Below are 17,789 nucleotides of genomic sequence, written 5' to 3'. Positions count from 1 at the left end.
TTTTTTTACCTAGATATTTCCTTATCATCCCTTGGAGCCTAAGTGGTTAATGGTTAGGTGTCTTTTGGGTAGAATTGCTTAGCCATGCTGCCAGAATGTTGGGAAGTGTCATATACATGATTAATGGAGTTATTAATGGTGATGATGAATTTGGAATAGTAACATGGAACTCTAGGAATTGAGCAAAGAATGGGTTAGAGGATGTTGGTTCTTATGGTGGGCTTCTGGATACGTTCCAAGAAGAGATGTGAGATTTGGTTGGTTATTTCCCTATTGGATAGTTGGAAAGTCTTTGCCCAAGTATCACATATAAGGACCGGTTCGTGGAGCGACAACCCAAGAATTACCATACCAAACACGAGGCCGATATGGGTAAGGCTTAGCATATCGATTAGACACCTAGCTGGTATTAGTTGGAGTACCAGGACCTAATTAATGGACTATGCTTTGTAGTGATCTCCTGGCGGCACACCATTGGCGTGTGTTAAGTGTTTCGCGAACACGGCAACCTGGAAATCACGACTCGTGGCTAAAAGTTGGACAACCTCTGCAGAGTGTAAACTATTATAATAGCCGTACTCATGGTTATGAGAGACTTGGATACTCACATGATTAGATGGATATGGTTATAGTCATGGTCTTATTGGTACAGGAGGCAGGAGGTATTGGATGGTGATGGTTTAGGGATGGTTACCTTGGATGGATAGTTGTTGGCTGGTTTGGGGATTACCTTCACTTAACAAATGCTTAATGATTTTCAATTACTTTACTATTTTATTTACTCGTATTTACGCAAATATACCATGTGTTAGCCTATTCTTGATATAAGCCTGTATATCATTACTTTTCCACACTTGCTGAGTACTCTATGTGCTCATCCTTGCTATCTCCTACAAAACATATGCTGCTCAGTGGAGGATTTTGCAGATTTCCAAGATGACGACCTGGTGTTCTAGGAGCGTGTCTTCCGGTCAGTGCCTGTAGAGTGCTTGGTTGCCGAAGCTTTCATCCCACTGCTGTCGTTTAGATGCTGTCGTTTAGATGCTGTCGTTCTAGCTTTTAAAGTTGTTTAGGTGAAGTCTTTTGTAAGAAGTGAACATTTGTAAGTTAAAAGTATTGCTTTTGTTACTTCACCTATGACGTCCTTATGTGTGTTGAACTTCCTGGGCACATATAAGCCGCACTTGGTTTTGTCCGTTAAAATCAGGTGTGACACCTGCCCCTCAGCATCACGCACCATTTGGTCCACATTCTCCATGAAATCCATATAGTCATCATTGAATCCTAATATGTCTACAGCCCTGAGAAAATCATCCATATCACCGGCTGGTGGGAGTCCTTGATCCGTACTGCCGTCTGGGAGGACCTGATCCATTTCCCCTTCATTAAGGCCTTCATCGTCGTGTTTGTTCCAAACGTGATATCTCTCTTTGAATCCATGCCTTAACAAGTGATCGTAAATATTGTCAAGTTTTGGGAACTTCTTCTGATTCTTGCAATCATAACATGGACACCAAATTGTCGTTTTACCCTGACCTTTCATATCTGTCACTACGACAATCAAGAAAGACTTCACCCCGCTTATGTACTCATTACAAGTATGGCAATCAAGGTACATCCATCTTTGGTCCACCATCTACAAATTGAAAAAATATTAATTCTAAATAGAAACAACAGAGAAGATAGAATAAGTATAAAAATTCTAACTCAATTTAACTAAATTAAGTGTGGATGTGTGTACTAGTGATCTTCAAGAGAACAATTAACATCCAAATATGATACATATTATCTATGGCGAAGGATCCTAGCTAATTTCTAAGATGCAAAGATAGGTCCTAATCCCATTCGAGGATATGTGGCCCGAGTAGGTTTCCATGCTCTTGTACAGTTCTGGAGAAAACTTTGGCAGCACCTCCCCGTTGTTCTCTAAATGCACGTCTTGACAACGAGCCGAGAGGGTGTGTATCCGAAGAAAAATAGGGAGACACCACCAAAATTCTCTCTAGAACCAGACAAGAGCACAAAACCTACTACTCGGGTCACATATCCTCGAACTGTCCAAAGTACGTCAACAATTCGAGAGCATCTTCTTATAAATATGATGAGTTGCCAAGTCATTTATAATCAAACACTCCCAAACGGGAGACATAGGTTACGCATGTACACTAATTAAGGGGTACAATCCACATATATCAAGATCCGGGAGAAGGAGCAAAATTTTTAATTCCAACTTAAACCCTAGAATCAACCATGCATATATGAGCAAGAGGAGGAGGAGAGGGAGGAGGCAAACCTTCAAAGGCCTGGGACAGAACCGAATTCAAATCACTGAGATTTGATTCAGCCTCAACAGAATCGCAAAAAAATCACCCCTTTGCTAAGCAGTCACGGCGGATAGACATTGTCTCATCGTGCTGCTCGATGAATAAAATAACAGTAACATCACTCATTAGTGATGGGTTATAAGTACACCCGTCACTAATGAGTGAACCATTAGTGACTGGTCTCATAACAATCGTCCCTAATGAGTGGCCCCGGTAGGGAGCCACCAAGGCTACATTAAGTGACAGGTTATAAGGACACTGGTCACTAATTATTTAACATGAATGACAGGTGATAAGGATACCCATCACTAATTACACATTAGTGATGGGGAAGAGGTCGACTTTCAAAATAGAGGCATGCATGTAAACAGAGAGTACTTCAACATCCCATTCAACATAACAGAACTGAGCTTTGATGGACAACATCCTGAGGTAATGTCATGATTTGGCAGTCGTCTTCACATTCAAGAACACAGATATACATCCAAAAACTTGAATTTAACTCAAGTCAGTCATACAATATAGTTATGCATACATTACGCAATTATGTAAATATCCATACATCATTACACTTGACCATTTGGAGCACATAACCTCCAATATTTAACATAGTTGAAATCTATAATATTGTATCCAAGTAATTCATCGATATACATTAGCGCATGAATTATTGCACTCTCTTTCACTTGACATGGATGACCCAATGCTTTACCGTAGATAGTAAATAATGTCTTATCAGCTGATTCATTTCCACTTAAATAAAACCTTATATCAGCTTGAAAGTTGCCTTCAGCAGTGAAGTCCACTCTGGGGCCATAAAAGCTTAACCCAAGATGCTCCATGGCTTGATTGAAGATAGCATGAAAGCTAGTTGCCACAAAGGATTCACCAAAAATATCCTACAAGCAAGTAAAATAAAATTATGAAAATAATACACACTAACAGTCGCGTATATCAAAACAACTAGATTACATATTACTATACCATATCATATTCATCGAACGGAGAAAGCCTCTCATTGATCGAAGCCAAATCCTCTTGGTCCTCCTCAAGCGCTTTTATTCAAAAATAGTTGTAGTCAGGCAACAAGAACCCATACTCCTCGAGCACTTTCAGGCACCCTTCAACAGCAGTTTTTTCGGAATGCAACAAAATCAGTGATGCCTTGCCACAGGCCCTAATAGTAATATCCCCACTACTTACTCTGCTTGAACGTATGTCAAAAGAGATAGATAGCTTCATAAAATTCATTCCATCTAGAGTGGATTGCACAAAAGGTACAATACCACCTATCGCAGGGATTACCTCTTAAGTCATAGGATCGGTTTCAACACCTACATGATAGTATGATATGAATTGAGCCTAATGTACTATAAACTCAATTAAATTGTTGTGACCTAATGAGTGTTACTATGAGCCTAACAATGAGGGAGAAAAAGAAAAGAGGTACTATGATCGATCTCGATCGTGGCCAATGGAGGAATGACTGAAGGGTAGTGTACACCTGGTGCGTGAGACGATGGAGGAGTTTTTGGGATCTATCCAAGTCCGCCACGGTGGCGGCAACGGCCCCCATCACTACCTTGATCCATCGCCCTAACCCTAGCGGGTAGAGGGGGCGGCGGCGTATGTCGGGCTTTGATGGTGGGGGGTGGATGGTGGTAGTGTTGGTGGCGCAATGCGAATGGCGGCGGCAGCAGGAGGAGGAGGCAAGCGGATGTGAGCGGAGATGAAGTGGTCGAGAGAGAGAAATAAGAGGATAAGAGTGGTCGAGCAGATAGGAGTGGAAGAAATTAGTGATGGGTGATAAGGACACCCATCGCTAATGAGTTAGTCATTAGTGATGGTAACAACTACGGCCCATCAGTATTTACTTTAATATTAGTGATGGGTTTGTAGGCTACATTTAGTGACGTGTGCCCTATATACCTGGCACTAATGACTGAATTATTAGTGATAGATATTAATGTGACCCGTCACTAATATCTTTAGTGATGGGCCGTTCGCTCGCCATCACTAATGAACCCTCATTAGTGATGGGTCGTGGCCGGGTCCTGGCCCAGGCCACACATTAGTGACGGGTCGACACTGGATCCATCACTAATAGTGCATTCGTGACACGTACTGAGAAGCCATCACTAATGGCATGTCTCTTTTTATGGTTTCTTACATAGTGCATCCACCTCACTGCCATCCCCCTCCTCTCTCTCTCTATTTATACCTGGCTGAGCAGTCATAGCCGATGCTCCAGCCAAGCTGTGGTCCTTTCTTCTACTTGCCATTTTTACGCTAGCTTTTGTCCATAGGCTGTGGTAGAAATGGGATCCACATTTTTACCATATTTGGGATTTTGGTTTGGGATACGTAGATTGAGCTAAGTGCAGAGACCAACTGTAGTGAGTCCAGAGAAATTTTTTTGGCACCTTTTGTATTGTTTGTATTGAAGTAGTGGATGCACCACTTGGGAGCACATTATCAGTTATTTGGATTTTGCTGTTAGTCTGAGAACATTTTTAGTTTCATTTTTAGTTTTGTGCATATGCATGGTAAATAATTGAAATAACATCTTAGACTGAGAACATTTTAGTGTATTACAAAAGTATGTAAGCATCTGATTTCCCACGTTTCATTTTGTTTGCTTCTTGTCCAAGGTCAAAAAGAGTTTTGTTTATGGTCCCTATATGAACTATGCATCTCCCAGCTAAAGAAAATTTCCACTAAACCCACATTCTAGATTTCCTAAGCATTAAAATTTCAAAATATAGTTTATGCACCTTACAAATAAGATGGTAAATCATCGGCATCAAAAAATACTCGAACCGGTTAAGGGGCTAAATAGGTTGCAATACTCAACATATGAGTAAACAAAGCTTGCAATAATTATAATATGTAATGCCATAAGCTGAGCTTTGAGTGAGTCTGTTTTCTCCTCAGTTATTGATCACGCAAGTTTTCTCCTCAGTTATTTACCTTGGAACTATGCATCTAGATTCTCTACATTCTACAAGAGGGTTTTGAGATGATAAAACACAAAATTAGCAGTTAGGAAGATTTAGGAGTCAGCCATTCTTGCCTTGGTCACTGGAAGTAATGCAACAGCATGTAGATAAGAAATATCTGTTAGTGCTGCAGGCAGTGGATTTGAAGCTACGTCAGCTGCAAATGTTCTCTTGAGTGCTTCCCTCAAGGCATGTACACACAAAAGCTCAACAAATCTGCCTCAACCTAGGGAGTAACATGTACATTCTGAAAGCGTGTCAACTTATTTGACCTCCAAGAAACTAAGATGTTACTTTGCATTTGGCATAGATATCTGTTGGACTACTTTTTCTAAAAGTAAGAGCTACAACATTCATAACAGAATGAGATGAATGATCAAGTGAGATGAATGAGATGAATGATCAAGTGAGATGAAGGATCAAGTGAGTAACAGGATGAGATGAATGATCAAGTGAGTAAGCACATAACAGAATGAGACGAATGATCAAGTGAGTAAGAAAACTATGCCATGCATCCTTGGAAAAAAAGTTTTTAAGGCCACATCCAGTTTCCAAGCTTGATTGACGCAACAAGACTTATTTGCATATCTTGTTCACATTTTGTGAAACAATTGTGATTTGACATATGGGCACATTCGCCTTTGCTGGTATTTAAATACATTAAAAGTTTAAAACACATACCTTGATTCCTTTTCTTTCATCTATTGAGAACAAAATATACTACACTTGATCCTAACTTCTCTCCTCTTTAATTTGCAGCATAGTCCTTTGCATGAGTTGATCTTTATTGCATCTGGCTAGAGGAGCCAAGAAATTTGATCTTTATTGCATCTTGCTTCACAAAATGTATTGGAACGAGAAATTTGATTAATGAACTATTGCATACTTATTAGTTTTTTTTCTAGGCAAACAATAATCTAGTGGTTGATTAAGTACCATGGAGCAGAAGACAACAACAACCCGTCATAAATCAGAAGCACAGAGGATGCTCACACTAGAGGGCGTCCCGATACAAGATAGGGTGGATGGAAGCAGGAGGTTGGATAGGAGCCCAAACCCGCACCCGTCATCCTCCTCCGACAACAGCGAAAGCAAGTGCTCGTGGCACAGCCCGAGCCCCGTTCCATGCGAGTGGGAGAGCCGACATCAGCCAAGTAGCCCCGATTACGACCCTGCCGAAGAGGTATTGAGATGAGTCAATGCATTTTATACTTTTTAAATAGAAGAATATTTTTTTATGTCAACTCCCCTTATTTTCTCTCTAGAGGGGGCCAGAACCTTCTGCTCCCTCCGTGCTCGAAACTTCAGGTCCCTCTGGGGTATGATAAAACAAAAATAGGGTGAGTGAAGCAAAAACAAGTTGACATCAGGAACTTATACAATAACGCAAGTTGATGTTGAAGGGGACCCTGTTGCACCTCGTGAGGCCTGGGCCAAATTCTGTAACAATTGCAAATTTCTTGTCAAGGAGTACGTCTCAATCACAATAATTGATTGGCAGTTGGTGCTGGATGAGATGAAGGAGTTCATGTGTGCGACATTGCAAAGAACCATCCGATTCTCCTTAGGAACAGAGGAAGCCTCCAAACAGAATGCGTTGAGAACTATAGGAAAGGCTTTTGGGCTGGAAGATTGAGCTGAATAAGAACTTAGTTAAGAAGAACATGGTACCCTTCAATAAATATGGAAAAATTACGCCAGACCAATGGGCGGAGTTTGTTCAGCAGAATACCACACCTGAAGCCATCAAATTGAATGAATCGTTCAAGAACCTTGCAAAGAAGAACAAGTACCACCATCACCTGGGCATGGCTGGGTACACTCCTAAAAATATTGAATGGAGGAGGTAAGAAGAAGAGGTTGTCCAAGCTAGGAAACCTAACCCATTGGAAAATTGTGATGAGTGAAGCGAACTAGATCTATGCTCGGTCAAAATGAACCGAGGATGAGGACTTAGCCTTCAAAAGCCCCGAGACCATGGAACTTATCCAGACCATTCAAGAGGTCGCTAACGAAGGCTCTATAGAGCCTGACAAGGAGACTGACCTGCTTACCCAGGCCCTAGGGAACAAGGAACACCCAGGTCGCACTCAAGGCATCAGATAAAAATGGGCTGGAAGCATGGGTTTCCATACGTCGTGGGCCAGTATAAGACCATAATAGATATAAGAAAACCCTAGCATAAGAGGTACAAGAACAGGTTAAGGTCCAATTCATGAAAATGTGGAATGAAAAGGAGAAGGTGTAATGCCCTAAATTTTGGAAGGAAATTAGAAGTCGTCGTTTCCGGTTTTTTGGGTATTGAATCGCTCTCGCCGGGAAAGAAAAGAGAAGAAAGTGAGGTAAATTGCAGCAGTGTATTTCTCTTAAAATAGAGAAGCTTTAACCATGAGAGTGGGCTGAGCTAACCTGGGCTTGGGTCGGTTAGCCCAGCCCCTCCCCCAAAGGCCCATGCACCCCCCCTTCTTTTACCCCTCCACCCCGCCAAACCCTAGCCGTCTCTCTTCTATGCCGCCACCCCCCTGCTGTTGCTCTTGTGCAGTAGAGAGAAGAGAAAGAAAGAGGAGAAGAAGGAGAAGGGAAGGGCAGCAAGGAAATCAAGGAGAAGAGGGGAAGAGGAGGTTTGGAGCTAGGGGATTTTGGAGTTTTCTTGCTGTGGTGCCCTAAGGTAACAATTCCCCTGCCGTTCTTCATGTTTTGGTTGATGATTATGGCCGGTAGATCTTGGTTTGAGAGGTTTTTGTTAGGGGAATTTGTGGTTTGGGGTCGAACTGAGTTTCTGCGCGCAGGCAGATTGAGCAGTGTGCGTGTTCTTGATGTTTCGGTGATTTAGATTATTTTTTCTGTGGAAGTGATCAACTAGAAAGTTGTAGCTAACGTCGAATCCTAGCAAAAAAATGAAATTTCAGAATTTTTGGCTATGTGGTTTAGGAGATATTGCTGTCTGAATCTGACTGTTGTACCTCTGTCGAATTTCTATCAGTGTTAGATCTATTCAGTTGTTGGGCATCTTAGAGGCCAAAACAGTTTTTCAGAATAACTAGGAAGTTGTAGAGGATTTTTTAATATTTCCAATGGTGTGTAGTATGAAATTTTTCGTTTGATATAGCTCCGGTTATGCTATTTTGAATTTTCTGCAATCGATCAATTGACAGATTTCAGTATTGAATGTTCAGAGCTCGATTAGGCCATGATAATGATATTTTCTGTAGATCAAAATTATATAAAAGTTGAAGCTTGTGTTATTATCTACATGTCCACAAAATTTTAGAATTTTGTGTTGCGTATTTCTGGAGATAAACAAGTTTGGGTGGTCACTGTCTGAAATTAACAACAGGTTTCTAGGGCTGTTTTGCTATGTCATTTAGGAGACATTAGAGGCATGAGAAAATTGTGTCGTCTCAACGAAAGTTGTAGCCCTTGTTCTGTAGTTTCCGAAAATGTATTCGTTTTCTATTATATCTATGGTAGAAAAATAGTTACGAAAAAGATAAGTACTGCTGCTCCTGTCAAACTATTGCGTGTGTGCTGTTTTTGGTCGATATGTCTTGATTGAGGGTTTCGGGCGTAGGAGCGCTTTGTTTTATGTATTTGCATGTTATGAGGAGTATTGTTGCTGAGTTATGGTTATGTTTAGGTGGTGGTTCTTCGTCTCACACTTGAAGTTGGCCATTATCGTCGGTAGAAGGCAAGTAAACGTAGCTATGTTGTTGCTACCGTTTTGACTTGTTATTTTCATCACCTACACCTTTATTTCAGAACCATGTAAATTTAACGGTGATCTGAACTTTATGTTATGCTTTATGTTTAAGCATGTTTAATCATAGACTTATATCCATCCTTACGTTGCTACAATTCTTGTGAGCTATATTGTTATTTGACTTGAGGATGAAGTTGAAGTATTATTGGCAGTATACTTTAATGCAATTGCAGCATATTCTACCATGTGCATTTGCATTTGCATATGCATTGGAAGTTATGCCGTAAAGATCACGACTGTACCGGTACACATCGTACGTTGCCCGATGAGGGGTGCGATGTAAAAGAAGACATATCATTGCATTCATATGCATCCTTGGAGATTAATAACATTTATATGTTATTGTGGATATGAAGTTACACATGTGGTTGTGATCTTTATTTGGAGTTATTCTTTAATGTTGTTAATACTATCCTAACATGTCTTATGTCTTGAGAAAACTGTATTAAATCGATGCTTAATCAACTTGTGGTTTAAATAACTTGTCAAACAAGTTTGCTTGCTGAGATTTTATATCTCACCCTTGCATTACTTCTTCCAGGTATTTGATGCATGTCGTGAAGGGATGGGAATCTAGCAGCACGTTTTGCACTTCATGCCTATATTCATTTTATCATTGTGCTGTAATAATAAATAAAGTTTAGTCCTTAGAGTCGTACGTTTGAAGTTTAAAGTGTGGTGGTGAAGTTAAACTTAATATTTTCCTTTGGGTTCATGTTAGGATGTTTCTATCCGTTATTGTGATATTCTACATATCTTGTTTATCTGTGTTAATACTTCCGCGATGCTTATTTTTATAGAGGAGATGCTGCCATTTTTTTATTATTATGGCAAGTTGTAGGTTGCGTAGTTTAATGGCATCCTAGGTTTTTGGCGGCCCTGGGGTGTTACAGAAGGAAAGGGCGGCATTAATGATGACTGCGCAACCAACCAGGCTAGGCTTTGGAGTAGCATCGGGTCCATGCAACTCGATAACCAGAGATATCATGTGGATGATATCACAAAGGCTACCCCTTGTATGCTACATGTTTTGGTTGGCAAGTGAGATTTCATTGTTAAGGCTACCACGGGCCAGGCCATTCGTGTGTTCCACAATCAAGACATTCTAGCCGGTTACGCCAAGGTACAAATGGACTCAGTACAACCACTTTTCATGAAGTACAAGCTAGACATCAGCACACCTAAGGGTGTTGAGATTTTCGATGAGACTATTGGCAACTTCATTCTGTGGCCTAGATGAGATTTCATGTTAAGCAATCAGCAGTCAAAATTGCCAGTGTCACAGCCGCCCCCGCGCCCAGCATCTCTGCCTCAACGCCCAACCTCTCAAGCCTCTGACACCTTTGCCACCGCACCAAGCCTCTTCACCTTAGGCACCTTTACCCCGGTGCCCAGCCTCTCTGCCTTCGGCACCTTCACCCCATGCCCAGCATCATCTTCACATCTGACACCTTTGCCTGAGCATCCAATGCATTTGCTTCCTCATGCATCTTCGCCTTGTGCTTCACTGTTTGTGACTCCAGCACCTCCGTCTCCAGCGTCTACACCTTCGGCACCTTCACTTGAGCATCAGAGAGTCCCTATCATGGTTACCCCATATGAACAGACTCTAACATCTTCGATGAAGAGGTGGCTTTTGTCCTCCAAAGAAAAGGCATCATCTGCTCAGGAATCAGCGAAGGGCGATGTCACGAAACAGACCGGCAGAACACTAAGAACCCCTCAGTTGAATTTCTTGCCTACACCAGATGTTCTTGAGACTTATGAGAATGGCAAGCCATTTCTACCCTCAGTTCATCTTTTGGATAGTCCATGGGAGATGAGGAGATTTCACAAATGGTACACGAGGGCATATCGCGTGGGGTTCTCAATAATCATTGCTTTATGTCCCGGCTAACATTTTTCTAAGTAGAGACTCCTATCTCATGGTTGATTTTATGAACATGCATGCTTTGTTCCACCGCGACAAACTCGACATCAATCTCATAAGCGTGTGGTGCCTGTAAGTGCCTAAACCTACCCCTGTGTTCATATATCTACCATATGTTATAGAAGCTAATGACAAGTGACTTGTTTTGTATAATACAATTTAAAGATGCAGAAAAGATTAAGTTACTGATTGGATTCCTTAATCCACAACAAATTTTTGAGTCCAACATGTTCGTGAAGTTGAGGAAGGATTCCCCAAAGATTAAGGGGAAGAGTAACAGTGGAAGAAACCAAAAGTCATAAAAGAAATGACCAAATCACAAAAGCTTGATATATCAACCTACATAGGAAAGGCTATGCTAGAAATGCAAGATAAGGATGACATCATGATCCCCTACAACTTTAAGTAGGTTTGATAAGTTAATTAGTCCTAAAGTTTATTTTGCATCTAACTTAATTGGTTGATCAAGAACCTAACATAAGTATTCATGTAGCGATCACTTTATTTGTATAATGCTGATGCCGAAGTGGAGCAGACTCGTGGTTCTTGACTCAGCCGATCTCTCCCAATCATCCTACCAAGATCTTATCAATATTATACAGATGTAAAGAAAATCCCCATACATAAAATCCTTATAAATCATTTATGAATTGATAATTACTTCTTATCATTCGAATAGGGCCTACAGGTGATACGTACTCAAAGGTGGGAGACATGATACGGCTAAGCCAGATGAGATGGTGGTCCATACACACTTTCCGATAATAACACACCTGTAATGTGTGTAAGTCCTTTCTTCACGCTCACCATCTCTGCAGAACCCACTATTTATATCAAAGCGTACTACTTGAACTAAAGAATACGTTGAATTATTATTTGAAGTGCCACCATCAATGTTTCGACACTGTTCTTTATGGATACTATGTTTGCCAGTTTCTTAGGGTGACGTAAGTCATCATTGCGCTTATACATTCTTATTTGGTTCTGTTTTTATTGTCATTAGTCTTTCAACTCTTTTAGTTGTGTTTTTATTACAGACACGGAAGATCGAATGTACTAACATCTCGCTCACCGATGAAGATATCCAAAACGTCCAATGTGATATGTGACGGTTCATCATACACGAAGGCATCCACAAAAATGACAAGTTCTTTGACTATGGAGGTGAATTGGCTAGCCATCCGAGACTTTGTGAGTGAGAGAGGAAACAATATATATGTTGAATATTGTCTTGTGATGTAAATTATTTTGTGATGTAAAAATATTATACTTATGAATATTATTATACTTGTGTTAAATATTGAACTTATGTTGAGTATGAAATGCTGTTGAACTATGTGATGTAATAATCTGTATTGAAAATGTGTTAAAATCTAGATAGAATAAAATATATGTCCATTATATATATTAAATGAAATACATACCACGGGTGGGGCCTTATGTCTCCCGCATGTGGTATTCTGTCTATCTAAAGGCGGATGCTAAAGTGTGCCACCTGTAAAAACCTATTACTACAAGCGATCTGCTTAATGAACTGTCTGTATAAACAGATTTTCACAGGTGGTCCATTTAAGAAATCGTTTGCGGAGTTTGTTAAGTGAACCATCTATGGTAATATATATTTTCACAAGTGGTTCACTTAAGGAATAACTTATGGTAATAGATTTTCATACGCAGTCTTTTTTTGCCTGTAAAAATCATCTATTTTTTGCAGATCTTTGCTCAAAGATAGATAATTAAATGTTTATATAAATAAGTTATCATCTGTCTATGAAAATATATGCAGTAGTGATCTGATTGGCGATTTTTGAACACAATGGATGAAATGCCGACCTTGACCGGTACGGCTCCCAATCTGTATGATGACTGGACTAGAGCTCGAAGTACAAATGAATGTTCCTAAATGAATTTTAATTTAAAGTTATTCTGTTTACGGTGGTTCCCACTCGTCCAAATACCAGCTGGAACCAAAAAAAATTCAATCTATTTTAATTAAAAACGTTGAATTGAGCTGGATACATTTCGAAAGTTCTCGCCCTTGTGTACTAAGGTATTGGAGACTGGCTGCTTAAAAATTGATACACTGAAATGCACACCCTGGTTTCAACTCGTTCAAGCGGATTTTGGGATTTTAGACAATAGACACCGTCATATTTGAAAAAATAGACAACATGTTGACGTATTTACAAATTTAACATCCGTATTCGGAACCTCAAACGCCGAAAACTAACTTTCGGTAACTCAAAATCCGAAAACAGCCCGACCCCACAATTTTCGACAACTCAGTTGCTGAATACGACACTGTTCACCGTATTCGGCAACCCAGTTGCCGAAAATATTATAAACAGTGCCATATTCGGCAACTGAGTTGCCGAATACGGCCTCTGCATGCGCCGGCGCCCGGAAGGTACAGGAAAAGAAGCCAGCAAGCAAAAGTGTATAAAAGTGCATGTTTTTTATTTAATTCACGATTTTTTTTTGAAAATACAAAAATAGTCCAAAAATTCTAAATATTTTCATGATCAAACTAGAGATCACCAGCAACCCATTTTAATTAGTTTGGTCCAAAAAGTCTGAGCCAATATTTAATTAGAATTCTCCAAATAAATCAACTTTTATAAATTCTAGCAATATTTAATGCCTCAAATAATTTCTAAAAAATCTAGAAAAATTCACTAATATTGTTATAATGTGATATACTAATTTATAAAAATATTTTCATCCCTATGTTATTTGGTGTAAAAGTGAGTTCCTTTGTAATGCTTCGTTTATATGCATTTTTATCATTTCATGTGATATTCTCTTTTTAATTCAATTTGAATAAAAATAATGCAACATGCACAAAATTTTGGTTCTCATATTAATATTAAGCCTTTGTAATGCTCCATGTATATATATTTTTTATCATTTCATGCCATATTATCTTTTTAATTCAATTTGAATAATATGGCATGAAATGATAAAAAATATATATACATGGAGCATTACAAAGGCTTAATATTAATATGAGAACCAAAATTTTGTGCATGTTACATTATTTTTATTCAAATTGAATTAAAAAGAGAATATCACATGAAATGATAAAAATACATATAAATGAAGCATTACAAAGAAACTCACTTTTACACCAAATAACATAGGGATGGAAATATTTTTATAAATTAGTATATCACATTATAACAATATTAGTGAATTTTTCTAGATTTTTTAGAAATTATTTGAGGCATTAAATATTGCTAGAATTTATAAAAGTTGATTTATTTGGAGAATTCTAATTAAATATTGGCTCAGACTTTTTGGACCAAACTAATTAAAATGGGTTGCTGGTGATCTCTAGTTTGATCATGAAAACATTTAGAATTTTTGGACTATTTTTGTATTTTCAAAAAAAAATCGTGAATTAAATAAAAAACATGCACTTTTATACACTTTTGCTTGCTAGCTTCTTTCCTGTACCTTCCGGGCGCCGGCGCATGGAGAGGCCGTATTCGGCAACTCAGTTGCCGAATACGGTATTATTTACAGTGTGCTGTTTTCGGATTCTGAGTTACCGAAAGTCAGTTTTCGGTGTTTGAGGTTTCAAATACGGATACTAAATTTGTAAATACGTCAATATGTTGTCTATTTTCTCAAATACGGCGGTGTCTGTTGTCTAAAATCCCAAATTTACCCTCGTTCAATAGCGTTTTCTTCTTTGTGGAACATGTCGTTCAACTGTACGTACTTCGCACGGTAGTAAAAATGTGTAATAAAAAATAATTCTAATCGAGGAAATGAGTAGAGACAACGTTATTGGATAGAGAGCCATGAGCAGCCCGAATTGTACAGTTTACACACCAACAACACCTTCGATGGTGAATTTCATCAAACTGCAGATGTTACAAATAAATAAAGACCAGTTGATACTGGCAAAACGATCGGAGCAAAGAGTTAAAGGGGACCTGAAGTAGAGCCAAAACACGCTAGCATTTGGTCCCGGTAGGACAACAATTATATTTCACGATATTGAAGATACAAATAATAAGCTGGGTGTTCATGGTTTGTCAGGCGATGCAGTCCAAACCCAGGCACCCAATCCACAGGCTCCACACCACCTTCCTCATCTGAAAAATTAACAACTAAATACTGTAAGACCTGAAGGTTAACGCTTCCGATGCTATCAATCTAATTTTATGATCGAAACATAAATAATTCCCCATTAATAAGTGCATGCTGCCTCCCATTGCGTGAGCAAAAATGAATTGATATTCAGCAGTGAAAATATGAAATCATGAACGGCTAATACTTTTTTGTCTTTATGGATACTATGTAGGTCTAGTAAAATCTTTTTGTCAAAAAAATGGTCAAGACGCTATCTAATTATCTGAATATCGGACCAACTTGTCAAATCATCAGTAACACACATATTAGTATACTATTTTAATGTACGCATTGTTTACAAAAAACCAACTGCTTAACGATTTAAACAGTTGTGGTTTCTTCAGAAGACCAAAAAGAAATGGACAAAAAGAGTTGGCTAAAGTTTTCTAGTGTCCTACCTTTCTAGGTTTTCGATGTAGCAGTGGTTGGGGCACCTTGTACAGGTCCTCATCCACAGCCTTACTAGCAACCTTACGCTTCACTGCGCAGCCTCCATCTTCACCTTCCACGCCGGGATCCGGCAGCAGCTCGCCGCCGTTGCAGTGCTTCTCCACTTCCCTCCTTATCACCTGACCCAATACCGCACCAAATTAGTGAACTCCAAAGAAAAGATTAATAGACTAACTATCTATATTGACAAAGGATACGTTATGCAAAACCACCGGAGTTACTGAATGCTGATCTTGCATACCTTAATCTGGGCTGGCTTGCGTGGAAATGGGGAGGTCTTGAACAAGACCAGCTGTTCACCAGAGGCACGTTTCTCGACACCGACGCCGCCACCACGGTTCCAGCGCTTCATCAGCCTTGCCTGCATGGCCGAGTCGAAGTACTGCGTGATGGAGAGATCGTTGCAGTAGTTCCACACTCCAAACGCCGGGATCTGGCAACCCATCATCGTCTGGTATGATAACAACATACGCTCGGTCACAAAGACAGGTGATGTTTAGCATAGAAGAAACAAGTGATGTTTCATATGAGTTGTTGCTCATTCTTGATCTCACTCACCTCCATCTCCATGTCGAATGGATGAGCTAAGCTGGTCAGGTTATGTAACAACTAATCGAGCTGGTACAGCAGAAAGGCGGTGATGCAGCGTGCAGATTTATATGCACTAACGTTTTGTCGTGGCGGTGCCAGTGCATGCAGGGGGAGCGTCTGCATTAATTGCGCGTAAACGGCACGGAGCAACAGGCTGGAGTGCAGAAGGAAAGCAAAAGGCTCATTGCATGCAGATCTGCTGAATGATACGGATACGTATCCTACTGCGCAGAAGAAGTAATGCGAAGTGTAAGAGGATGGGGCACACAATTCAAAATATTCTTCGCCTTAAAATTAATGTAAGAGCAAGTTTCAGAAACACAAGATAGTTTGGTCGTTGTATCAGAAAACCCGGGTAACATGGTCTGTGACATATAACCCCAGTATTTATGGTCTAATAATTTCATAAAATCCCACCCCTAATGTTGGATATAACCGCATTTTTAGGTTTAATTTAATTTAATTTCAAGGTAAATTATGAATAAGAACTGATATACCATCATTATTGTACAACGAGAGTATAGTCTTAGACATAAATGTAACAGAACTATACATGTCTAATATACTTAATAACATGAACGACAGAGTAATACTCAACATGATTAAAATAAGATTAATCATAGCGAGCATACCGATCGGCAGTGAGCAACACTGAAGCCCCCGTAATGACGATGCAGAAGGTGGCGAAGAACACAAAGCAGATCGCGAGCAGTCGATGGCGATGATGAAACAAATCATGAGTAGTCACATGTAACGTTTACCAAAAACTTTATTCGCTCAGGTCGATGGGTTTTAGAGACCTGTTCTCCCGATCACCAGTGCACGCCAGCTAGTAGGACATAATAGTCTACCTGTGGGGGCACAACAAATACAGGCAAAACCCTAATGTGTTGTGTTCTGTTGTGGTGGGTGGCGGCTAAAAGGTATATGTAGAGAGAGCCAATAAGCACATACGTGCCACGATATATATATATAACTGTGTTAACCATTTTCTCACGCAATAAAAGAATAAAATTGTAAAAGAAGGTCGCACATGGACCCGATTTCAGCAGACCACTGATGCAGTTGTCGTGCGCCCTTCGTCCTGGCGAAATAAGCGAACGCGCTCGTGTATTCTACTAGTCCTCGCATCCATATATAATAAGTGTGTGGAAAAGATAATTACTTTTAAGTTGATTCACTCTGCCTCCACTAGCAAGGTGGGACTAAAAGAATTACAAACCTCCTTTCATATGCTAGGTCTTTAAATTTATTAAGAATTATATAAATATAATAGGCCAAACCCATATATTATAACACCTAAGGCCCTAACCACAACAAAAGATTACTAACAAGTGGATCCGTTGTAAGTATAGGTGGCCATGTAGGTTGGCAGCTTACATTAAAGCTAGCCAACTGGGTTGTTCCTACTAAACCGGCCCGAGATCTGCTACTGTAGACATGGCGCGGCCTGAAGTTAGCCAGGGCCATGCGTGGGCCGACGCCGTGCATAGGTCGAATCCTCAGGACCCCCACACATGAACCAAAGCATGCAGGGGAAGTAGCCAGCATGCTATCCATCAGAGTGCAACTTAGCAGGGAGTTGGTGCGCCCAG

At 39.9% G+C, this 17,789-nt stretch overlaps 1 protein-coding gene across 2 annotated transcripts; it reads right to left on the bottom strand.

Moving 5' to 3' along the window:
• Positions 1-14,841: 14,841 nt before the first annotated feature.
• On the bottom strand, positions 14,842-16,379 carry LOC133883549 (uncharacterized). 2 transcript variants are annotated; one of them, XM_062322901.1, is made up of 4 exons: positions 16,162-16,379; positions 15,845-16,054; positions 15,552-15,722; positions 14,842-15,116 (listed from the first exon to the last, which is right to left on the bottom strand). In XM_062322901.1, exons 1-4 carry the CDS (start codon positions 16,171-16,173, stop codon positions 15,057-15,059), a joined length of 453 nt encoding a protein of 150 aa, XP_062178885.1. In that variant the 5' UTR covers positions 16,174-16,379; the 3' UTR covers positions 14,842-15,056. The 2 variants fall into 2 exon arrangements, with proteins under 2 accessions (XP_062178885.1, XP_062178884.1); XM_062322900.1 differs by lacking the exon at positions 16,162-16,379 and having other exon boundaries at positions 15,845-16,154.
• Positions 16,380-17,789: the final 1,410 nt, after the last annotated feature.

This window comes from Phragmites australis, chromosome 10, assembly GCF_958298935.1.
Source record: "Phragmites australis chromosome 10, lpPhrAust1.1, whole genome shotgun sequence".
NCBI lineage: Eukaryota > Viridiplantae > Streptophyta > Magnoliopsida > Poales > Poaceae > Phragmites > Phragmites australis.
This window is presented reverse-complemented; position numbering and strand designations above follow the sequence as displayed.